Source organism: Haemaphysalis longicornis, unplaced genomic scaffold (assembly GCF_048455015.1).
Source record: "Haemaphysalis longicornis isolate Haplotype H1 unplaced genomic scaffold, Haemaphysalis longicornis Haplotype H1 scaffold_6, whole genome shotgun sequence".
In the NCBI taxonomy this organism is placed as follows: Eukaryota; Metazoa; Arthropoda; class Arachnida; order Ixodida; family Ixodidae; genus Haemaphysalis; species Haemaphysalis longicornis.
The window spans coordinates 201610888-201637314 of NW_027526407.1; the positions used below are offsets into that span (position 1 = coordinate 201610888).

The following is a 26427-nucleotide window of genomic DNA, read 5'->3' on the forward strand; positions in this document are numbered from 1 at the left end:
ATCACGTTCTGCGTAGTACATTTCATCCTATGAACTGAATGAATCGGTTTTTGCATTGTTATTACTATTGGCCCTATAGCTTTGTTCAAGATGATGATAATGATGATGGTTGGGTTTTTATGGCGCAAGGCCGACTAAGGGCAAAAAGCGCCAGAGAACAGGTTATTTGATGAAGTGAAGTAGTTGCCACAAAAAAAACGTGTCAACCGAACATAGTAAAATCAGTTAAAAATAATGGTGATGGCTGGTGTATAGGGCCAGATTTGATTATGCGTGATAAGCAATGAGGTTTAAAAACTTAATGTCTGACAAATACTCAAATACACGTTTCACGGAAACGATGGCATCGTCACCTAGAAATAGCGATGGATGTAGGGGATATGTTGTCTGTAGAGTTCTCTAAAGTGTTTGTGTCGTGTTGTGTGAAGTGCCTTGCATGTGATTAGTATGTGTACTACGAATAGGGCCTCCCCGCACCTGCTGCACAGAGGTCTTGGAGATTCAGTGAGAAGGTGCGAGTGCGTTGCATGTGTGTGCCCTATCCGTAATCTGGCCAAGGCGACTTCAGAATATCTATTGCGTATGTCGGTGCTGTATGGTCCCAAGTGAGGTTTTATTACGTGTAACTTGTTGTCTGTTTGTTCGCTCCAGTGTGTTTGCCATGTTTTGCGAACTTGTTGTGTGATGTGTGGTTTCACGTCGGTGTGGGGTAATGTGGTTATGTCTACTGTATTCAAGAGTGTAGCAGCAGCAGCCATTCGGTCCGCTGCTTCGTTCCCGGCTATACCACAGTGGCCAGGGACCCAGCAAAGAACCAGTTAAAATTTGCGTACATACACAGACATAATCACCTTGACTGTTAAATTTATAGCGTGATTTTTTGAAGACTTTGTTGATGACAACTCCAGCACAAAACTGAGAGAATCTGTATATATAATGGATTGTGGGATGTGGCTTTGAAGGATATGATTAACAACCAGATGTACACCATAAGGCTCTTCCGTAAAGATACTTGTATTACTGTTACGAGTTCTCGTGACACTAAGGCCGGGCCCATGCGCCGCGCAGGACACCGAGGTGGAAGTTTTAGAGGCGTCCGTTTAAAATTCAGAACTTTGGTACTTCTGCTGCAAATACAAAAAGTGCTGCAGAATTGCACATGTGGGAGCTCGGTTTTTATCTACCTGCGCGAAAGATGTGTCGCATGATACAGGGCGGAGATGCCATGGTGCTATAAAATCTGTTCGAGAGGTTTGGATAGTATCTAAAAAGGAGACAGCAAGCTCTGACGCTTCCTCTCTAACTCTGTAAGAGAAGGGCGCAGAGAACGATGGTCGATTTAAAAGGAGTGCAGTCATGGACGTGTCATGAAAAACTGATTTAAAAGGATGGTGAGGCATGGATGTAATTTTAAAAGTATAAAGGAGATCTGTATAGGCTCGCTGACGTTGTAGGTTCCATTTGTTGCATTCCACATAGAGGCTTTCGACCGGGCTAGTGCGGAAGGCGCCACACGCCAGGCGGAGCCCGAGATGGAGCACTAGGTCCAGCATTTTGAGTGACGTTTTACTTGCTGACCCATAAACAACACTACCATAGTCCAATCGTGAACCTATGAAGCTGATAAAAACACGTAAGAGAAGTTGTTTGTCAGCACCAAAAGAGATGTGCGACAGAACCTTCAGGATATTCATTGTTTTTAAGCATTTATGTTTTAGTTGTTTTATGTGTGGGATGAATGTCAGCTTTTCGTCGAAGATAATACCTAAGAACTTGTGTTCCTTTTTTACAGGAATAGAGACACCGTGGAGTTGAATGTCTGGATCCGGCCGAATGCCACGCCTCTCGGAAGACAAAACACAAATGCACTTCCCTGGATTAAATTTAAAACCATTGCTATCTGCCCAGCCGGCAAGCTTGTTCACACCAAGCTGGACTTGCCGCTCGCAGACAGACAAGTTACAAGACTTAAAAGATAATTGTACATCGTCTACATAAATTGAACATGAAATGGACGGTGGCAATGCCTTCCGAAGAGAATTCATTTTCAGAATAAACAAAGTGCAACTTAAAACTCCACCTTGCGGCACGTCGTTTTCCTGCACATGAACCCAAGAAAGTGCAGCTCCGACTCGCACGCAAAACGTTCTTTCAGACAGGTAACTTGCAAGCGTGTTCCACATGTTACCCGACATGCCAAAGGACTTCAAATTGCTGAGGATGCCATACCACCAAGCAGTGTCGTACACCTTTTCAAGATCAAAGAATACTGCTATACAGTACTGCTTGTGGAGGAAAACATCTTTATTATATTACTCTAACGCAACGAGTTGATCGTTAGTACATCGCCCCGCACTGAAGCCTGCCTGGCAGCTCTCGAGAAGACCGTTGTACTCTAAGAAGTACACGAGTCTCCTGTTTATCATCTTCTCAAAGAGCTTACACAGGCAGCTTGTCACAGCAATGGGACGATAACTGGCGGAAGAGGAAGGGTCCTTCCATTCCTTTAGGAAAGCCACTACAATGGCCTCCTTCCAAGAGCGTGGAATGTGCCCCGAAAGCAATATTTTGTTGTATAGGTGTAGGAGTGTTTCAAGTGTGTCTGAGTGTAAGAATTGTATCATTGTATAGGTAATCTTATCTGCCCCTGGAGCTGAAGGTTTACATGTGGTCAAAGCAGCCTTCAGCTCATAAATTGAAAAAGGAGAATTGTAAGAAGTGTGCGACTTGTTGCAATCACGCAGTGACTTCTTCTCCGCAGATGTTTTGTGTTTCATGAAAGTGTTTGTGTAGGGTGCTGAACTGGACACGTGTTCGAAGTGTTGTGCAAGTGTGTTAGCCTGGTCTTCCAGTGTGTCCCCTGTTGTACTAACCAGGGGCTGGCTGTGTGTCTGTTGTCCTTTCAGTTTTCGTATTCGTGTCCAGACTTTGTGTGTATCAGTGTATGAGTTGATGGAAGTGAGGAAGGTGCGCCAACTCTCCCTTTTCGCCTCACGACGCACTCGCTTCCCAAAAGCCTTTGCTCGTTTAAAATAAATGAGGTTATCTGACGTGGGGTACTGGTGAAGGACACCCCACGCCTTGTTCTGGGCCTCTCGCGCCCTCTTGCAGTCCTCGTTCCACCAGGGCCTCCTTTGGGTGCGGGACGAACTGGAGGCCTGGGGAATGGACTTTTCGGCGGCGTCGAGGATGTGCGCCGTGACGAGTTGGGCGGCTTCCTCCACGTGTAGGTGTTTTATGAATGTGTGGTGTAGTTGAGATGTTTGTGTGAATGTGCTCCAGTTTGCTTGTGATTCACTAAACCTGTTATGGGAAGATGGACTGCTCGGGCCTATACCTATATACGTTAATGAAGTGGGGAAATGGTCACTACCATATGGGTCTGTGCCCACACCCCACTCAAGACATGGAAAGAGAACTGCGGAACCACTAGCCAAGTCAAGATGCGAGTATGTATTGTGTCCTAAGTTATGGTATGTAGCTGTTTTTTGTTGAAAAGGCATGCTCCGGAGGATGTAAGAAACTTCTCTATCAGGCGACCTCGGGCATTCGTTCTGGAGGAGCCCCAAAGAGAGTTGTGCGCATTAAGGTCGCCTGTTAGTATGTATGGTTCGGGCTGCTGGTAAACCAGTGCCTCGAAATCAGAGCTCAGAAGTGCATGATCAGGAGGAATGTAAATGGAGTATACCGTTAACAACCTATTAAATATTATTGTTCGAATTGCTACAGCTTCGAGGACAGTGTTCAGAGTGACAGGGTGGCATGCTAATGATTTCCAGGCGATAATGGCCACACCTCCTGAAGAATGGGTGCACCCAACCCTGTCCTTTCTGAATACCATGTACCTATTTAAGAAATTTGTTTGTTTAGAATTGAAGTGGGTTTCCTGCAGGGACATGATACTTGGCTGACTGGCATGCAGAATTTCATACACATCGTCAAGAATTTTAAGGAGGCCTCTGCAGTTCCATTGCATGATGTTTTCTGTTCCCATTATTTAAATTTAACAATGACTGGAGTGCGTGTGTTTGTGTGTGTTCATGTGTCGTCTTTCGGGGCTGATACTCTTGGATAAGGCTTTTTAGGCCTTTCTACTGGCTTGGCCGTCGGAGGCCGCTCCTTGCGCTGCGTTGCAGTCAGGAACGGCGCGACGTCCATTTCGTCATCAGATGGCCTGGGGGTGCCCGTCGAACCGGGCCCTCCGGACATGGTCCCCCTTCGGGAGCCCTTCGTTTGATCCGCCACAGCCGCGGGCGTCGGGGACGCCAGAAGTGGCACGGGCGGTGCAGTGACGGTGGGAGGCGATGCGGGGCCCCCGATGTCAATCCCCTCGACACCCTCCAACGCACTGGAGGGCCGGGAAAAAGCGGCGGGAGCTGCACTGGTCCCAACGGAAGAGGTTGACACACAACCGCTGCTGCCTCAGCAAGCGGCGTGGTGACGGGTTGGGCTGCCTAAGGCAACCCAGGGGGGGAAGAAGTTACCAGGTCAGACTCGCTGAACTGGGTCCCTGTGGAAACCAGACGCCGCTCCGCCCCCCGGCGAGCTGCGTCGGCGTACCTCCCCAGGGGGAAAGAGGCGAACCACTTTCCCGCCTCTGGGAAGGTGATGTTCTCAGTTACCTTGATGTTGATTATCTTTTTTTCAGTTTGAAATTTTTCGCACTTGCGGGAGTAGGCTGCATGCGCCCCCACGCAGTTTACACAGGAGAGGGTGTCGGATGGACCGTTGTCTCTCGGATGGTCATTAGACGCGCATTTTGCACACGTCATTCGGCCACGGCAAGAGTTTGTACCATGCCCGAACCGCTGGCACTTAAAACAGCGCCGCGGGTTCGGGATGTAGGGACGGATGGAGCAACGGATAAAACCTGCATGTATGTGTTGTGGAAGAACTGCGCGGTCGAAAGTCAAGATAATGTGTTTGGTAGGAATCTCCTTGTCGTCTCTGCGGATAGTGATGCGTCTCACGGCAGTGACGCCCTGATCCTTCAAGCCGGCAAGGAGATCCGCATCCGTTTCGTTCAAAGGATCCGACTCGGATATCACACCTTGCGAGCTGTTGAGGCTCCGATGGGGTGTGACCCTGATGTCTAGATCAGCCAGTCTAGTCTGAGCTAGAAGCTTCGTGGACTGCTGCTTGTCATTTACCTCGATTAGTAGTTCACCAGACCTTTGTTTTTTGCACTTATGTGATTTTCCTATTATGGCTTCAAGATATTTTGCGATCAAGAAGACTGACTGAGATGCAATAGGGTGGGTTTGTATTCAGGGACTCCATGACAAGAAATCGAGAGTAATGATCTGGTTCAGGAAATGTCAAAGATGGCAATGAATGAAAAGATACTTCGGTGCGTCCCCTTTTCTGGGACCGATCACGTTTGGGGCGGGGGGGGTTGTAATTACCATAGGGCATGTATAAAAGAAGGGAGACGGGGGTACTTTTTTCTTTGACCTTACCCTGGTAGCCAAATAGGTCCCGGAGCTCCCTGCCTGGTAGACAGACCGGGAGCCCATACGCCTGAGCTTGACATGGGCTCCTACGGCCACCGTTTGAGGTTTCTACGCTTCACCTTAAAACACACCACCACGGTTGGATCCAGCTTATGTATGGGGGCTCGGGGTCGGCGGTGTCGCCAACACCATCACCATGAATACTCAAGGTGCCCCGTGCGGGGAGCTTTGTTCAAAAGTACTGTGTAGTTTACCGGACTATAGCGAATGAACGTGATTCCGTATACCTGCAGCTTTATTCGAATTTAACAACATCCTGGTGTGCTGATTCAGAAAGGTTTTTGGATGTTAAACAGTGTGTTAACGGCACCTTTACAAGAAAACCTTAATTCCAATTGAATACGTATACCGTAAAGTATGCTGCTGTGACAACGGCCGAGGAATATAAAGACCTAGGATTTTATTTGGGGAGTGCTTAGAGGTTAAATAGGCAGGTTTACACCATAAAAAATACGGCTGCATATGTTTTTGGCTTTCTGAGACGAAATTTCAGTGAACCTCCATCTAACTGAAAAGAACAACCGTATTTCACTCATGTGCGCTCTATCTTGGAGTACGCATGTGTTTTCGTGGATGCCTACACCAAAGAGCTGCTGGATACACTCGAAAATATTGAGAATTTGTCAGTGCGATTCGTATTAGGTAATTGGCATGCTCAACTTAGCATGAGAGAAAGTAAAAGTAAACTGAAATGGCAGGACGTCAAAGATCACAGACGAAACCACAGGTTGAACTTTTTTCGTAATATCTATGGTTGGAAAACTGGAGTAGAAGGGGAGAAGTATGTCCAAGTGCTATTCTACATATCGCAAAGTGGGACCGCTAGCTTAAAGCAAATTATTAAATTTCCTTTAAAGGTGACGCCTTGCGCGATTCATTTTATTTTACATCAATACTGCAGTGTAATTATCTTCCACGTATGATTGCATTAACTGTTTATATTGACGATTTTCAGCGCGCTTTGTAGAATTATTTTGTTATTTTGTCTCATATTTAATGCTTAGTGTTATGTATCTCCCTTCTGTAATCCATGCAAAGGCAAGCAGGCATCAAATAAATAAATAAATAAATAAATAAATAAATAAATAAATAAATAAATAAATAAAAAACAATGAATAAATAAATGAATAAAAATAAATTAACAATAAATAAATAAATAAATAAATAAATAAATAAACTTCCAGAGGCGCAAGTTTCCCTCCGACGGGTTGAGAACCCTACGCATTCAACCTGGACCAATAAAATATTTATTGCCCTATTCGTTGCAGTATGCAAGGTTTCCTGTATGCATGCTACCATTGCTATGTTATTGGTTTGAAACAAATTATGTAACTTTAATTTTACGCCTTTCCTTGCGTGAACACAGAGTAAATAACTGCAGCCACCTGAAGCAGGGCGTCATTCGCAACGCGTCCAGAATTTTTTGAACGTAGTATGACATTAGAAGAAAATTAAGTTCTTTTGGACTATTAAGTGGTGTGGACGTATACTCATGAAAACAACATTAAAATAGATTGAAAATGAAAGTACCTGTTCGCTCCTTCTTAGGATCAGCCCTGCGCAAGATCATCAGAAAAGTTGATCGAGTAGAAAATGTCTTTGCAAGAAAAAAGGGCAAAAAACTGGACATACTTTTTTGTGAAGGAGTTATATTAAATGTTCCTGAGTGTTTTGTTAAGAACCAAAACGCTTCGTAAAGGCATTCACGCCGGTTTTATATACATCAAAATTGGTCAAGCAACTGTTATAAAAATAGTTTATGTAGTCATAGCATGAAAGTGTTCCGGAATATTTCCTAAAAAAAATTGGCTAAAAGCGGCGCAATGTATCTCTCTTAAATCCAACCCACTAACGTATGCGCCCTCCGCCGCCACCCCCCCCCTCTTCTCTTTCCCCGTTTATTACAGGTAAGCCGCCCCACAGAGGATATCAGGACCTGGACAATACATCTATTCAAACACTACAAAGAACTGAATATTTTCTGTGTTCGGGAGTAAAAGAGGCACAGCAATTAAAGGAACGACAATTTGTGAGCACTGTTTATTAAATGAATTTTGCTGTCAACTCAGGCTGGTAATTAAGCGAGGCTGCGCTGAAAGCTTGACGGCTGTTGGTTGCGCGCGAGGTCACTTTCATGTCGCTGCATTGGACGCAAAATGCTGGTTTTGTGCTGCTTCTGCACTGCCCGAATGAGTCATCTGCTTGCGCGACATGCAGTGACCGGCCTCAGTACAGTTAACGTATTGTGGCTGAACTCCAATGCCCGTAGCACGGCCATATTTCCGGTAGCTTTAGTCCGGCTGGAGTCCGACGACCGCATCTCGGCTGTCCTCCGGCGGCCGTACTTCGCCCGTACAAGGGTGGCTTTGGAATGGCCGTAGCCCTACGGCTGGAATCTGGCCGTATGACCGTAAGCCGGTCGACTGGCCGACGGACACTGGCCGTTGGACAGCCATGGGAGTACGGCCGTATACGGCCAAAAGGCACACATTTGGACATGGGCCGAACATGGCTGCCGGATAACGGCCGGACAGAAAATCACCGGCCAAAGTACACCGGCCTGCTTCAGGCCGAACAGTCCTGTGCTGCCTGGGTCATGGTCGCTTATTCCGGGAACTATGGAAACAGATTGAAGCAACTAAGGAGAGTTTGATATCAGAAGATCTAGTGTGGAAGCGGCATTGCCACGGCGCCGTGTTGGTCCCTCCACGAATTTATAAAGACCGTGTGTTGCAAAAAGATCATAAAAAGCCGACGACAGGGATGTGCGCGAAGGAAGTACTGGAAGTTTGTTAATCCACTGCGCATCCGGCATATTAAAGTCACCAACGACGAGAAAGTAATCAGTTGAAACCGTAAGTAATATGTGAGAGAGGGTATTAAAGGTATGGCTGCTGTTGTCATTAGGCGGACGGTAAAATGCTCCAACTGTAAGCTGTTTGTTTTCTCGAGAACAACTTTACACCAAACAGATACACAGCTGTCAGCCTCAAAGTTAACTACGAAACTTGCAAGCTGTGCTTGACCAGAACAAAAACGCCCCCACCGTGTGTATTGCGGTCTTCGCGATAGGCCGCATATTCCGAAGGAAATACTTCAGAGCTAGAAGTCGATTAATCGAACCAAGATTCAGACCCGATAACAATGTCAGGGCTAAAAGATGATACGAGCCCTGTTAACTCCTCGGTTTTGTTCTTGACGCTTCGGCAATTGATAAGCATGATGTTTACCACTGATGGACGGCATGGCTCATATTCAATAAGGCTGCATCGAGGAACGCTGACGGAATCGTTAACTGCGGTAACAGGGATTGCTCGACTCGGTTTCAAGTTCACTTTTTTTGCAGCACGACATTATCCGTATCAGCGTCGTAAATGAAGTCTCGTCCGTCGATACGAAGCCTATCATGCCTTAATTTATAGGAGGAAGAGCGAGCCTTTGAAAATTCGGTAAGTTTCCTGCGTGCTAAGCCCACTGAACGATAGAAGTCTTCCCTGATGGAAATGTCACTGGACTTTAGCTTCGGACCCGCCCCCAACACCGCATCTTTATCTTTGAATCTAACAAAGCGAACTATTATGGTCCGGTTTTTGTCTTCACTGTAAGAGCGCAGTCTATGCGCTCGTTCAATATTAAGTGGGTCAAGCGATACACCTAGCTTAGAATAGCAGAACTCAACAACAGTTTCTTCGGCTTGCTTCAAGGTTTCGGACGGATTATCCTCAAAACCGAAAAAGAGAAGGTTGTTCCTTCGTAGACTTTTTTCGGAATCATCCGTGGAAGCATTCAAAGCAGCTATTTATGCAGACGTGGCTTTGGAATCGGCCGAAGAGTTACTGGACGGCGAGCGAGCTTGTTCTAGAATATCGACACGTTCAGTCAAGCTCTTCACTTTTTCGTCAGTGGCGATTTGTCTAGTCCGTACGTCCACTAAATCCGACAAAATTTTTTCTTGACCTGACGCGAGCCTGGTAAGCATCTGCATGACAGCAGAGATATCTCCGGCGTCGATCTGCGTACTAGATTCCTGAATGCTACCAGGGCCTGGGTTCGACTCCACGTCGCCTGATAGAGCTAGCAGCAATTGCGACAATGCAACATGGCACACCGCGGACGTACAACAGTTAAGAAATCAAAATAGCCAGTCTCTGGTGTCACTGCGGCACACCCAGTTAAAGTCGTAGGGGCACGGCACCGCCACAAGAAAACGATTGCCGCTCCTAAATTCTTTAGAAAGTTTGGAGTAACCAACCTGAAATGTCTGGAGCGGCGTCAACATATGGCGGAATGCGGCGTCATGCCTTGGACTTTTGGCGGCTTTCCGGAGTTTAAGTAGGCTCGTAGAATTCGGCGAGGGTTACGTCACGGAGCTCGTAAGCCATGCGGGGCTGGTCAGCGGAGGCAGGTGCACGGGTGGAGGTGGCGAGGTGCTGTGTTTCCGAGCGTCGACAGGCAACCGCACGGAAGGGAGGCGCTCGGCAGGGGCGAGCACGAACGGCGCAGGTTGGAGTGCGGGCATGCCCGCGGGCAGCCAGCACGCCAGGACCTGAAATGTCAGGAGCGGCGGCAACATACTGCAGAATGCGGCGTCGTTATTTCACGTTTATTGACGTTATTTTGCGTTTCAGATAACTGAAGTGCTTGACATGGCGTTTTTTTATGTCAATAGATCACGATATGAGTTTTGCGCCGGTAATCTGAACTTAGCCTAACACACAAATCCAATCCGCTCTACTGCTATGAACTGCGGACAGGTCCCATTGGGCCATTTAAAGTCCGCTTTTAAATCTCGTACCAGCACAACAGACATACCATCCATCAGTATGGGCATGCAACGTATAGCTGTGCGATCACGCCTGCCCTCCTCCCCACCACTATTTTTCACTACAAAACTGCTCACGCATAAACAGGGAACCGGTCTTGTACGCGTGCTTAGAAGTGGCCTACGCCGCGACGGCGGGTTTCAGTGGTTTTAGGGGGCTGCCCTTTGGCAGCCATTGCCTGGGCTTCCCGGGAGTGAGCGAGCGCAGCAGCGACGAAAGAAAAAAACGGATAGGAGCGTCATGCGAAGGGTGAAGTGGAGTACGACACGTGCGGCTACCGCGTCATCTTAGTCACTGCCTTTCTTTCACACATGTTTCATGTGTCGCCAGCAAGGAGCGCCCTCCCCCCTTTACTTTCCCCAGACGCTGTTCCTTTCTCCGCTAGCACAAACTTCTGGACTTTTGCGCAGGAGGTTCCAACACGATATGTAACAACATGCTCGCTGCTCCCTTGCGCGGGGCTAATCCGAACCACGGGAAATTTGCGCGGGAGATTCGAACACAAGTTGCAACATGCTGGCCGGCGGCGGCGGTACACTGCAAGGAAGCAGCGGATTAGCGCATGCCGTCGTACAATCGCTGATCACGCGAACACTTATTTAGACGCAGTCGAAATGCGCCGTGACCGAGAAGACTGCAGCACCTGCTGCGCACAATTTGTAGTAGTCGTCAGTGCATCTTCACCGCCCATCCGTGCTTCAGTTTATTTTTCGCAATCATCTATAGCCGAATATCGCCGTTAGCTGCAGCCTGCGCAACTTTACAAGGGGGCATCGGTTGGGGCGAGAAGGAAAATAGTTGTGAAAGAGGTGCCTATGGTGGTGGTGAAAAGCCCCAGAACGGCGCCAAGTAAATCGATGACACCGGATTAAAAACTTGGAGGGCGGGGGGGGGGGGGGTTAGACATATACTGCTTTGCAGTAAAAGGTTCCTCTGACGCACGCGTACGCTGCTGACCTATTTTGCTGAAATGCGTTTTGAGAAAACAGGTAGCATCCGTCCGGTAAGCCACGCCTGTGTAACCCCAAAGCAGCTGATTTACAGCGATAAGGACACGCAGTTTATGGGTGAGGTGGTACGTTCGGTATCAGCCATTTCCTTTCATGGCCCATTTGCTCTATCTGGCGCCAATAAATGTTTGAGAAAAAAGAACGCTCAACTTCCTTTCATATAGCTATGATGAAGTCTGCCGCAGTATAGGCTAGTTTATTCAAGGAAAGTAAGACACCACTTTATTTTCTTTTCAAGGCCAGGGGCGTGTGATACCGAGCTCAGGAAGGAAGAAATCATTTTGTCTTTTCCCAGCTCAGCTCATAGCGTAAGCATCATAGCATAGGCAGGTAATAGCGCCAGAATTCACGAGCCGTTTCAGTCGCGCAATAACCGAAGTGCGCTTCACGCCCTCTACGATTACGGTAACCACAATGCACTTTCACATTGGTATCCTGGTTTCAACTTTATTGGAGATTTTTATGCTTTAACATTCTGTACCGACCATAGTATGCTAGTACATCCTGTTTACACCAGACCCCGTTCATTTTAGCGTGCCTAGGGGCTAACCTGTGCATTCCATTCGAACCTAACCAGACACTGTGAAACTTCTGTGCCATCTGCAAAACCTTTGCAATAGCCATCGGAATGGCGGAATGGGGAGCGCTAGAAGATTCATTTTAGCTGAAATTTTCGTGCTCTACAAACTAGTTTTGACCTTTTTCAAGTAGCACATTTTAGATCCACAACATTTTCTCCTAAAGGCAAAATGTTTAAAACGACTGTCGTCCTTTGAAACAAACATGGTATTGGCATGCAGCGGCACGTATTTATTGTTTCATCAATGTGCACTATGGCTTTGTTTTGCACGCCATGTTGGGCCCAGAACACGGGTATGCCCTGTGTTAGTAGTACAGACCTACGCACATCACAGACATCACCGATCCATGGAATACACGCGTTTTAACACCAAAACCACGTCGATTAATAACCATGATCAAGGTTTAGAGAATTCGGCTCCTCAACAATTTTTTTTTTAGGTTGCGCCACCTGTAATCCGAGAGTTTTCATCACAGAAGGTTACGGGCGCCCGCCTCTCCCGGTTTGTATAACTAGACACGGTTGATGCATAGTGGTTTTGAAACGAAGGCATTGCACAGGATCAAACATTCAAAAGACATTATGCACGCGCCATAGAAGCCCCACGCGGTGTTTGCTTTTAAGATGGAGATAGCGGTCAGAGTAACAAGTAATGCATGTCACATGAGTTGAATTGAGAAGGCAGAAGAACTAAGATGATCCTCAAAATATTTTTTTACTAATTTTATTGGGGCACAGATTCATTCTTATTGTGCTAAAACGCGGCCACACCTGGAGACTTATGAACAGATTCCGTAATCAAAGTCGTCTCCTGAGGTGAAACGAACGAGGTGGTGATAACACACTACCAAGCCATATTTTCCTTGGTCTGGCCAACGGCAACCGGATGGAGAAGTGAATGATGGTGGGACTCTTCGTCTGCTGTAAAAATAATGTGATTATGACTTGAGATATAACAAAGAAAACGCTTTTTTTCTCTGCTTCCAGTGAAGTAGGTGCCAGAAGGGTCATTCGTTGACATTACAATTCTAACGTTCGGGTAACCCAGTGATTACACCCAGCATTGATGGCTGCATCGAAGGGTTTGGTGTCTACATTCACCGTGTTTTTGTACAAACGCAAACACAACTGAAGGAATTGGGAAAAATGAATATTTAGATCAGAAAAATACAAACACAGCTCTTGCACTAGTCAGAAAAGCTTACGAAGATAACCTGAGAGCATCATTATTGAAGGTCGATTCAAAATATAATACAAGAAAGGAATATAGGACATAATGGTTACGTAAACTAAAGATGAATATTCTAGGCACAGATGATATACAATGTTTAAGCATATACCGTTGCAGCAATGAATATTTCTCAGGCTGACAACCTAACCTGTGGCTTCTTAGTTCATTTGATCGGGTTTCGCTTGGTTGAACAGCTCGAGAACTTAATAAGGAATAACCCTCAGTTTGGTAAGTTTAGTAGTTTTAGGACATTGTCTAAATGCAATGTACTCATGATGAACTACAGTACCGACTGCATTCAAAACTCTTTGCACAAAAAAACAAAATATATGAGTGTTCAACATGAAAGGTATTTTTATTGACATAAAATAGTTCTTTTCTGTAGTTCGTAGGAATATTCTTATGGCATCAACGTTAAGAATGCTCTACTATAGCTGGCCTAAAAAATTTGGCATCGTTGGTTTTCTCCATTATTACGTTGAAAAGCTCCGAAAAAAATGCGTTGGAGGATTTTGGTGTAATTTAGGTGAGTGCATGAAAGAGTGATTGAGTATAATAAAACATGCTTCAGTCGTTACTGAATCGTAGAGGGCAGTTATGGTGGGGAACCTCCTCTAGTCTGGTAGCCCGAGTCCGCGCTAGCGCTCAACTCTCTTTACCACGCGACGCTAAGCTAAGGAATCGGTAATGGCCGCGTGCGCCACCTAGCACTCGTTTGGTCAATGAGCTTTGAAGGTACTGGATGTGCTTCATAAACACTGCCTTATCGTTGGTACAAGGTGCCAGGTTGTGGTGGGCAATTACTGGTAACCGAGGGCATGGTGTGTATCTTACATCCACTAGGGCGTCTTTGGGATAGCTGTCGGTTTGTATCTGGCGGCAGGAGGTCACCTCCTGATTATGTAGGGGGCGGTTGTGGTGGTGATACAAGTATATATGTATCGTCGTTCTCGGCAGTGATGGGCGGCTGTGCTCGCTTATGTTTCAAGAGGAGTCAGCTCTGTGCGCTTGTTCTCTGGGTGTTTTTCCTCCCCGTATAGCGATAAGTAAGACCAAGAATTTTTAGTGAGTCTCTTTTGGAAATTGGGGTATTCTCAATGGAGATGTTAATGAGGTCACGATATGGAACTCTGCCTTTCTTGTTTGTTATGATCATGACGGCCGAATTGGAAGGGCAGATAGAGAAACGGCCCGGTGGATAGGAGCGACGCAACAGCGTGTGCTTCCTCCTCTCCAAGTTGTGCCTTTAATGCGCTGCATTGACTGCCTTGAAGAACCAGAGCCTTGTCCTCCAACAGCCATGTAACGCCCTGCATTTTCAGAAAAATGCATCGTTACCAGAAGTAACATGTTTAATCGTTATAATGGCGGTAATTTGAGATATGTTGTTTAACGAAATATCGATAACAAAAAAAATGAAATAAATATAAAAATAAAAAGTTGCAAATTCCTACTTACGAAATAAAAAAATATGCATCCTTTGCATCTCCCCCCAAAACCCAACACTGAACTAAGGAAGCCTGTCAAAGAACAGTGAAAATACGAAGAGAAAATAGCGGTAATGAACCAATCATGTGACGCCCTGAGTTTCCACAAAAGTGCATAATTGGCCGAAGTGATACAAGTATCTCAATAATAAGGCAAACAGAGATACTAGGCAATAAATATAACTCTCATATCACGTCAATATAATGTATCGTGAATCCTTCCATTCCAATTATACCACGTAGCTTACGTCATTCTGGAGCTCCAGCTGTGTTATGTGTGAGTAGATTGTGCCTGTAAATCAATTATTTTCCTACAATTTATGAATATTTTTACAACTTCCTTTATTGCTACATTTTATACACTGCCATCAATGTGAACCACTAAAGGATTAACATGTTCACCCGGGTTACAACCAATAACGATTATCATTACCAGCTGTGCAGACTAATGGCCGCAAGAAATTTTCAGGCTTTACGGCAGTTTTAATATGAAATAGCCTCCCTCTCGCCTTCGACATTATCGCCCATAAAAGCTTTGAATGTATAAACGTTTTTTTGCTGTAGTTCACTTCGAAAATCGCGCTTACAATGTTTGCCAATTATTCGTGCAGTTTGGTCTTGAGTACCTTTACATAAAACTCCTCTGTGTTCACTATAGTATTGTGTCGAATTTTGTGAATTCAAGTATTTATGTTTAATACAGTTAAAAGAATATTGTTTCTATTTTTGTAAATTTATGTTTTAGTTTGATATAGTGCTTGGTGATTTTCAAATCTCGTCTTGCATTATTTTGACTTCTGACGTCATTAGGTGTGGTCATGATTGTTTGGTTTACTTGAAGCTTCAAAAAGTCAATATTAGCATTCTTTATCGAGGGTCCCATACCGTCTAAGGACTCTGGGACCGCTGTATCTATACAAATCTGGTTTTATCTTTTGAAAGGGAAACAAATTTGACTTCGACTTGGACTGTGCACACACTTTAAAAATCCAAAATTACAACGAAGAGACTGAATCAACATTTTCGGAAAGCGAGCAGACGAAAAAAAATGTACTTCTCGCACTTCGAGAAACAGCGAAGACTAAACAAAGAAAGCCTGGACAGGAGCATTGGGAATAAGAATATTTTAATTGCGAAAATGAGTCAACCGCGTAATGCTCTGCATATTCGTAAATTTGAGCAATTTATGTAAGTAGTAAATTTACCAAATATAGATAATTGGTCAAGACAAATTTTCAGAAACACAAAATTACCAAAAAATAAAAATTTTATAAAAGCAGGCAGACGAAATCAGATATGCATCCCAAAAACTCCTCTGTAAAATAAACAGTCATCTAAAAATACGAAAAGAATGTTGAAATACACATAAAAAATTGCGAAAACGGTCAGACTCTCGCTGTAAACTATGCATCTGCTGGTAAATGCAAAATTTGCCAAGTAAAAGCAATCAATCGCTGTAATGGCGGAAACTTGCATCCTTTGCGAAACTAAACAACTTTTAAAATAATACCCGAAGTATTTGGCGACTGATAGCGTTACGTGTCCCTAAAGAACTTGCAATGTAGACAACCTTGTTGAGTGAGAATTATCAGAATTTCTACAGATTTTTTCACACCAACAAATCATTGTTTCACATAGCTGGAAATGTGCAATGGAAATTAGTTTGTTCTTTTTTTCTGTCGACTATTTTCCGAATAACACTTGTGGCAGATAAGGATTCAATTTTTTCATTTCGACTCCTTTCCGTTGCATTAAAAGTAATAAAAATATAGGTCCACACACGTCAGAATCGGTTTGTAAGTGCGCACACAAAAGGTTGAGCATAAAAAGCACCCTTGCGGAATAACTTCTGTGGTTGAGCAATTTCCTGCCTGGCGAAGCCCTCTTCACATGTCCAAACCAACAGATTTCATTTACGTGCTACCTACATAGTTCTCCTTACCGGTTTAGATCTTGAGAGATCATAACGAGACAAGTCTTCTATGGCGACTGCTTTGGTAAGGAGCTATGTTTTTACTGACTGTTTGGGGAATGTTTGCCTATAAATGTAAGCAATCATGCTGCTAGGGCACTCAAACAATAAGGAACACGTACATACTATGTAGATCAAGGGAACAATACGAAAAGGCTAGGGCACGTAACGTAGCGAGTAACGAGTAACGTAAATCCTAGCTGCAGTTAAGAAGTTACGGGAATGCCGCTAATGTTTTAAGAGTCATCATCACCAGCCTGTCTACGCCCGCGGCAGAACAAAGTCCTCTCCCACGAATATCCAATTTTGCCGGTCCTGTGCTAGCTGCGACCAATTGATCACCGCAAAACTTCTCGATCTCATATACCCATCCAACTTTCTGCCGCCCCTTGCCACGCTTGCCTCCACTAGGGATCCACTCTATTACCCTTAATGAGCAACGGTGATCTTGACTTCGCATTGCAAGCCCTGCCCACGTCCATTTCTTCTTCTTAAATTCAATTAATATGTCCTCAACACGCATTTGCTTCCTGACCCATTCTGCTCTCTTCTTGTCGCTTAATATTTCACCTGTCAAGATCCGTTCCATTATTCGCTGAGTCGTCCACAATTTATGTTGAATCCTCTTCGTGAGCCTCCACGTATTTGGACAAATTGAAGGCCGTCGCCACGCGCGTAACACGGACAACGTGTCTTATTGCGAAAACATTACTTTCACGGCGTCCGCAAAATATAGTTTGCCATGCGCTACAGCGTCCACCCACAGGTTTCACTTTGAACTAAGTAACAAACCAAGCGAACATAAACATAGTTCACGAGCAAACAACGCTGTACTGCGTCCCGCGCAGTGCGCGTCATACTCATTCACAGAACTAATTCTCCTCGTGAACGTCCCCTGGGGCTAACTAAATGAAGCAGAAAAAAGAGGATTACATCCTCTATAAACTGGAAACAATCATGCGGATGCACGTGTCACAACGTTAATAAGTAAATAACTAGACTCTTCCTGTAACAATTTTTACGACAAAGTCCTCTCGCACCGCCCTGGGATTCTCGGCTTCTCGAGCTCGAGTGTCTAAAAAGACATGGTTCCACGTTGTCCTCATGACGCCACGCTGCACTTAACACGAGCTGGTTTCTTGCATCAGTACAAAACGGTCAGCTTTGCTTGCGCGCACTTGAATGTTTTCGAATTCATCGGCGATGCCAATGATGGTTGCGCTCTTTAAGAGATCGCCCGACTGATGTACGGCGTAGTTTACTTGAAGGAGGCATTCGCAATTCATTCCTATACAACACGCAACGTGCGAAACTTTCCTTGCTCTATGCGCAAGACGAGATCGTTTTTTATTATTCTGAAAGGGATTCTTACTCCGCACAAAAACTGACGTTCCAAGACATACCGAATCGAAAAATATTGCGGACGGATGGCCGACAAAGCGGCAAAAGGCCAAAGACCAGCACCCAGCCGAACGACTGCACGGAGTGAGGCCGAGTTTCTCGTAAAAGCTCCAGTTAACAAACGAGTTTAAAAAAAGATCGCATAAATTTCGCTCTGCGTGGTATGGAAAAAAAGGATCTGTGGGATATACAATTAGCGTGAATGTCAAGTACCCCAACATCTAGACGAGTGCTGCTGAATAAAAGTGGAATAAGTGAAGGCGTTGTGGCTTCCACCCCGAACAGTGTCTTACAGGCTTTTACTGAAGCCCATATAAACGATTTCATGTTAAATTGCCACAGTATGAAGTAGCGACACCCGAAGTGGTGCTTGTAATAATGTCCTTTTTCAATTGCGATGCAAAGCGTGTCTACATGCTGCAGCACAGCAAGCGACATTTAGAAAGCGACGCAAAGGAAAAAAAGATAATTGAGGGCTAGTGAGCTTATTGCGGCTTTCGGCAGAATACTTGCACCGGAGACATGGGTAGATGCCTGTATGAATCATTTGAGCGCACTAATTTCGGAAATAACTATTTGGGTAGCAGACAAGTATGTTACCTCAAATATGTCTCTCAGGCTGACCATACGAACGCGGGCATATGCCGAGTCATTGTGACTGAAAGAAGAAGATGGCGCAGAGGCACAGAAGGCTCATAACAATCAGTGCACGCGCTTAGCAATTGGACGCTCATGCTTTTGCAGTCACTGCATTGCAAACAGCTCTCGGGTAACTTCCTATTTAAAGTTTCATACAAAAATTCTAACTTGCTAAACAAACAAGCGACGTAGGGAGAGCCCCGACCATCAAAATCTATATGCAAAAGAAGGTTTGTTAAACAAACACAGTCTTAGCTCCATCCTTGTCGTCTTTCCTTCAAAAAAATCTACTCTGTCTGCAACACGTATTGACGGGACATTAGTACAAATCAATTGCCCTTCGTTCCGGATAAGAAATACATGACAAAGGAAAGTTCGTGTGATCGGCCCATCTCCCGGGCATTGCTGTTGGTGTTAGTAATGAATAAGGCTCTTATCTCACTGCATTGCCACGTTAAAGAGAGAGGAAAGAAACGTTTCAGTAGCCATGTGTTTCGCTGAAATACTAGGGCCTCTTTTTATTTGGCCCACACTGCTTTTCATATTATAGTGGCATATTCTTTTCACGACAGACAATTCTACATAAACATATTGCTTTGTAAACGTAGGAACTTGACAACTTGGGCGGTTGTACGCGTCTTTCAGCTATTTAGCTAGTAGTGAAATGCTTTGGCAAATAGCCAAAATATCCTACAGTGACTAAGGAGCATGGCCGACAGTACGGAGCTGCAAATTAATCAGATGCGGTTGCCATAAAAGAATTGATGTTTCAGATGGCCCTCTTAATCTACTCTGCCGCCCAAAGCGCACTGCTCTAAGGAACACGTTAATGGCAGTGGCGCTATCAGGTACCCTTCCCCGTTATTTCACTAACTTCACTGTTCGAGTTTGGGAATACTAGGAACGAATGTGCACAGTGTTTCTATACAAACATGTACGCTAATTGTACACGTCACACAATACTATTGACGCAAAAATCTCACTTTGCGCATTATTTTCTTTTCAACGCGAGTAAAAAACGCGCTAAACTTGGCAGTTTTCTGTAAGATAACAGAAAAATAGCAAACGCCGCCAGGTGTTTTAAACCCCACAACTTCCTCCCCTGGCATTCTGAAATCGCGCCGTTTATCGCCTTGGAAAAAAAGTCGTCCAATCAAATAAAATATACCATACACATAAAGAAACACAAAATAAATAAATTGAGCAGGTGTCTCCACACAAAAATATTTTTCTCCCCACTTTTCCCTGCACATTCGACCTGTTCATACCGGAGTTGAAGTAGCTTTTGATAAACGTAACCACACACATATTTTAGCTGCGAGGTGGAACTGGGGAGGTAGAAAATTTTGGTTTCACGTATAGGTATTGTTTCGTTTTCTTCTGACATGGCGGTTATACCTTGTCGTAACGCTTACAACTGTAGAACTCTCAATTACTGAAAAAATCCAACAGCCCTTTTTAATAGAAGCATGGTTAAGATGTCAAGCTTCCTCCCACGCAACGTAGTCAAAGCCCAAAATACAAACTGCTTCGACCGTGTTGTGATGTCGCATTGGGACAGACGTTGGCTCTATACACCGAGGAACACATTTTGGATTGCGGTCACCAGAATGGTCATAAAAGAATACACTGCCTTTGGGGCGTTCCGCGTTTCATCCCCATCACCACGGTCGTCATGTCTCGTTGTATAAACCTCTTTTTGTAAAGCAGGCGTTCCTGCAGTGCGTTTTGGTACTGCGATATACGGCGCAAGGGAGGCACCTAAAGCTTTGCTTTGAAAAATGAATGATCCAGTGTTCGGCGGTTTTTTTTTTTGAAAGAATAGCCTTTTTCGAATTAAGCTATTGTTCGTCGTCGAGTAATGAGTTCGACGAAAACCATCGAGTAGGCCAGTCGTTGTTCAACAGTTGGGGACAAATGTATGCCGGTCACAGGATGACCGGTTGGTTGCAAGTGGGGCATTACGACTGACAGAAAGTTAATTGCAAACCAGTGAGCACACACGCCAATAACATTTCTGGCAGACTTCGCCTATAGGCAGTCATGCCGAAAGACAGGGAGGGACACAGACATAAAGAGAGACAGACAGATAGCCAGACAGAATTGGATGAGAGGGTGGAGGGGGAAAGTGGGTGGAGCGAGAACAGAACGAATGGAGGAGGAAGGAGGGAAAGCTAAGAAGCGCATTAGGTACAACGCACCAACGCTACACAGGCGATGAGACGTGCCTAAGTGGAAGGCTCTGCATTAAGTTTGGCCACGTTGTGATATTCAAAGTGAGCCGAAATTTTGGAATACGCGCGCGTTTTCGCTTCTCGCCTCCACCAGAAGGAGGGGTGAGAGAAGGTGTAAAGTAATATGTGGAGGAGGTTCTCAGGTAAAGAGTAGCAGCCGGTGGGAGACAGGGTGCCGGAAGGGGAACAGATTAGGAAGTAAAACGTCAGGAAGAAGAGTGGAACGAAAGGAGGCGAGAATAGTAAAGGTTGGGCAGCAAAGGAAAATGTTAGACGAACCAGCAGAGAAAACACCATCTATTTCCACCTTCAGTTGCACAGGATCAAGAGCAGGCACACTAAATCTTAGTTTTTGAGGGAGCGGAACATTTTACTGCTTTTGCGAGGGAACAGAAGGCCGTTGCTCCTTTTTTTATTAGAAGTAATTGCTAAGGTATTTACCACTCGCTACGAGTAATTACCTATTAATTTCCTTGGTTTCTCGGCGAGTGGCTTAGTTGTGATGAGTGATTACAGAATTCTGCTGTGGCGTTTTAGGTATCCATGTTTACTTTTCATGTCAAATTAACGTGGGGAAATTCGAGAGTGGTAATTTTGATGTCTCTTCTCGCCCCGGCTGCGGCATTGTATTGATACTTTCAGATCATGCCGCTCATAAACATGACATTCGTTCTACTGATGTCCGTGGTGACTAGTGCTGGTTCTGCTCAACCAAATACCAAACCACCTCACATTGTGTTCATTCTTGATGACGACCTGGTGAGTGATGCGCCATTATTTTTACTGCCTTTATTCCCCATCAACTCTAGACATTACGGCCGACAAGCTGCACGTCAGCGAATGGCACAGTCTTCCGATGACAGAATGCACATATCATCACCCACCCATATTAGCTAGCAACTCAAAAGAGATACACCGCTATCCACTGCGATCCACGTAAAATTGTACGGGAGCTACAAGAATGCTCGGTGCCATGTTCGTCCGGTGCACCTAGGAGAGGAACGGCGACCCGTGCCACACTTCCCCCACTACGTGGCAGAACCACGGCCACTTTGTCCGAGCACAGGAAGCAATACCTGCGCAGTGGCGTACCCCGCTCATAAGTTTACAAATAACTCATATTTACAACGATTGGTTTTCATTTACTTTGTACCAGACAACCGGATAAGCTCCATTGCCACTACTTTGTATAATGTAGGGTATAAAGCCAAGAACCCGTCATGTCCGCCTTGCATTATCTACAAATTCAGAGACAGGCGAACATTTGCTCGCGGTTGCGTCATTCACAGCAGCCATACATTTCCCGCAACCCACAACAGCGCTTCCATGGTTCGCAAGCTTGCAGCACGCATAGTCATTAACCTACCGCCTACGTCGCTGGCACCCATTATACTGTATGCGCTGATGAAAACACTCGGCGAGGAGAGGAATCAATATTCCCTGCCCAGTCTGTTCAGGAGTATAATGCGGTTCATACATGACCCACAACACTGCCAAAGCTGGATAAAGTAATAAGGCACTTCTGGCGAAGGGAAGGAAATGCCGGGCTACTCAAAGCAATTAAACTCTAAATACTGTAAACTGAATGACTATACTCATGATTTTGTTGCTGTTATCAAAACGGAGTGCGTTTATAAACATTCACTGCTGCAACATTCATTAGTTTTTCACTTTAAGCACCTGTTAAAACAGGAACTCAGAGATGGTACCACGTGTCGACGTGGAGTGTGTCGAGTGCAGGGCAAACACTCCGGTAGTATGAACTGACACCTGAAGTATGAAAGGAATACCTTCTGTTTTTTCTCTCGCCAGGAGGGAGGATTGCTTTTTCTGCGCTTATTTTATTTTCATGTCGTATAACATATTTCAACAAAAATATCCCAAGTTGTTGTCGCAGCATCCCCTTTTGAACTGGTTCCATTCTCCGGCGCACGCCTAATGTAACTGAGCCACGATGCGAGGTGAAGCAATGGTATTGGCTCATTTTACGCTGTTCCGGACTAATTTCGCAGGTACTGGGATTTTGTACGTTATGTGTGAAATGGAGTAGAGCCGAGGATAATCCCCCACTGTTGATTTTGGAAGAAAACCTGGGCGCTGCGCCGCTTTTGGAATCTCAGGTGAATTTTTGTATAGTGAGGTTCACGTGACCATACAAACACCTTGTCGATGCTTCTTATAGTGCCCAAACCAACGCTTTCGGCTTAGATATGCGTGCACTGCGTCCCATATTCGGCGGGCAATTCTGTGCGTCATTACTCCCAATAGAGGTAGTAACAATCACCTGTGCTGCGCAGGGCATGGCCGACCTCAGCGCGTACGGCTCCTCTCAAATCCCTACGCCCAACATAGATGCCATAGCCAGTGCTGGGGTGATACTGAACAACTACTATGTGCAGCCGCTCTGCTCTCCCTCCAGGGCCAGCCTCATGTCGGGACTTTACCCCATCCACACAGGTCGGCGAAATTTATAAGACGACAGCCTTTCTTGTGCTGCTTTAACGATGAAATTTCTGTTTGTCTGTCTGTCTGTCGGTCTGTCTGTCTGTCTGCCTGCCTGTCTGTTGGTCTGTCTGTGTGTCGTTATTTGTCTGTATGTAACTCAAGTCAGCAAACCGGCCAAAGTGAAACAGAAGCTGCGCAATATTTTTATATACCCACCGTTAAATCTAAACTTTTATGTGTGGTTCACATGGTAATACCTGTTAACATTGTCGAACAAGAACAGGACATTGCGCAGATATAAGGCAGAAAACATTTATATGTATAAGTAATATCTGTAGGGTTCCTTTATATATGATTGGTTTTTGCGATATCGCATAAAATACTACATGAATTGCAGAAAAAAAAATACATTCCGTTACCTGCTGTTGCCCGCCCTATATAGTTCGTGCCGGCATTTGAACAAATCGAACCGCATCAGTAACGAAAGGTTCCACTAGATAATTTTCACCTTCCGCTTTGAACGCACGTTGTGTAGGGCAACGTGGTTCTATAACACTTGGAGTAGGTTGCCTCTATTCACGCGCGTCTCCGCCATACGGCAGCGCTGGCATCGAGGCATCCAACCTTAACTGTGGAACGGGGCAAATGTATACAGATTTGAGCAAACATCTGGCATGTTATTTTGGGAGGAGCCAGACGGATGAGGAACATCATGAGAGGTGAGCGGGAAAGAGAAGAGAGGCATTTTCTTGGCACTTTTTTTCTTACATTTGCACAGCAGAGAGCATTCCTGCTTCAAAACATGCAAACTGTATGCGCAATAATTAAAGCAATATCCAAGAATACTTCTGAACCTTAGTTTACCGGGACTTAGAGACATGAACACTATGTGAAGAACCCACATTTGGGCAGCTTCGACATACGGCAACATAGCGAGGCTCGAACGCTTTATGTCGGAAAGCAGCAGAAAACATTTTTCCTTATTACGTTCATACAATGTTTTTCCACACATAAAGGTTGAGCCTGCATTAGCGGGAAGCCCGAATTAAAACGAGGGCAGAGAAGAGAACAACATAGACGAGACGATGCGCTACTGTGAACTGAAATTTTATTTTGAAACGACAGAAGTTATATACAATAACATGATGTTACTGAAGCACCAGGGACATATCATTGAGCCTCAATGATAGCCTTAAAAGTGTATCTTGTCACTAGAAAACACAAAGCCATTCTACTCCAGTTCACCACCAGCCGATAGATATCGCATTTCTTTTGCTGACTTTGTGAACATCAAGTTCTTTTAGGACTTGTTTCAGGACTTCCAGAGTTCTTTTAAGACTTGCACCTTAAGGCCATCTTAAGTTTGTGGCCATCAAGCTTTCGTCTTTTTCAGATCACACCTGTTGAACGTATGAGCCCAGGTCCAGCAAGCCTTTATTACCGTTTGATTGCGCTCACTCGAAGCTGCTACGAAGAGCTGTCATAAAGGCTTGCTACAAGAATGCCCTTAAAAAATGCCGCCACCATACAGTCCACGAGAGCTTCCAAAGACAACCACAATGCCTCAAGGAAGCGGGATGCCCGAGGCATCTTTCGCCCTCCATTTCTCTGGGGCTCTTCAAGGAACTAGGAAAGTGCGGCTCACTCGAATCCCAAGGAAGAGAATCCAGAATTAAGAAAGATAAGTTATCAGTCCTTCCGTACATGCATGGGCTGTCGCACAGAATAAAGAAAATTGCGCAGGATTCAGGATTTACAGGGGTTTTCTTCCGCCCCCGACAAGCTTTTGCGACTTTGCAGAAAAGTCAGCAGTGAGCCTTCGCAGGGGAAGAGGTGCGATAAGCAGCACAGAGCAAAGTTTGTGCATTGTCAAAAAGGAATAGTGTGTTCACTACCCCTCCACCCATGAAAAAAAGCGGTACGTGGGTCAAACAGGTCGATGCCTTAATGAAAGGCTGCGCGAATACAGTAACAAGGTATCTAATACAGCTAGGGACAACCTGGGGTCACATTGCCTCCGTTGTGGCTTGCAGGCCGGTGTTTGAAGAATGCAAGGCCGACCCATAGACCAGACTACCCAAGAAATTCTCGAAGCCGCAGAAATTCATAAATAAGGTAACGACTAGATCAGCGTCCCGTCCGCTTCACTATCAGCAAAAGAACTGCAATATCTATCGGCTCGTGGCGAACTGGCGTAAAGTGGCTTTGTGTTTTTTAGTGGCAATGTATAGTTTTAAGGCTATCTTTTAGGCTTCATGATATGTCCCTTGTGCTTCAGTAACACCATGTTATTGTATATAAGTGGTGTTGTTTCAAAATAAAATTTCAGGTAATTATAGCGCTTCGTTTTGTCTATGTTGTTGTTGTCTTCTCTGTCCTCGTGTAAATTGGCGCTGCATTCCAATGCAATGTATTACCAACTCGCCAAAGCTTCCGCTCTTGCAGGTTACGCCTGTTCTTTGAATTTATTGTGGTTGAGAAGGCTTCGGATTAGCCTACAAAATGTTGACAGAGGGTGTAGAGTAAAAGATATAACCTAGTTAAAGCGACCAGGCGGGCGTAAAACAATCCAGCCGTACAAAGAAAGTGCAACAGTGCGCTGTGACCAGTGACAATCTTTTCTGCAGGCAATAGCGCTCCCGCAAACTTTGTGCCATCCCATTCTTTGAATAAACAGCGAACAGCGATGCAGTCACACGTCGGCACAGCAGTCTCTTCTACCACAAACTAACCGCCTCACCAGAAAGTATAGCAAATCGAAATCAGGTTCGTAGTCAATGTGTACACAATGAGCGCCTCTGCAACACAAATTTTCACAGGTAAGTTTCTCATGGGGATGATTCCGAAGACTTATCCTATACGTTGCTGTTCGACTGGGATCACGTGCCTACTTGTTCCCAGCAAAATAGTGTTCCTTACCATGAACTAACGAGCTTCAAAGATGCATATATGTAAATGAGTGGACATGGTGTCAGATGACGAAAAAAAATCTCTAGTACTTTAGATTACCGCTAATAAGGATGATGCGGCCGTCATCGCAGTGGCGTTCAATCAGCTGGTGGAAAAACACGGGAACCTTTTTTTAGGTCTTT

The 26427-nt window shown here is 45.0% G+C and overlaps 1 protein-coding gene across 1 annotated transcript in view; it reads left to right on the top strand.

The window, feature by feature from the left end:
- LOC144143436 (arylsulfatase B-like) overlaps positions 1 to 26427 on the top strand; it is a 113468-nt gene that overhangs the window by 68359 nt on the left and 18682 nt on the right. The window contains exons 10-12 of the mRNA XM_077675191.1: positions 21533 to 21649; positions 23188 to 23347; positions 25136 to 25146. Coding sequence (XP_077531317.1) covers positions 21533 to 21649; positions 23188 to 23347; positions 25136 to 25146 — 288 coding nt within the window. The remainder of the gene's footprint in view (positions 1 to 21532; positions 21650 to 23187; positions 23348 to 25135; positions 25147 to 26427) is intronic.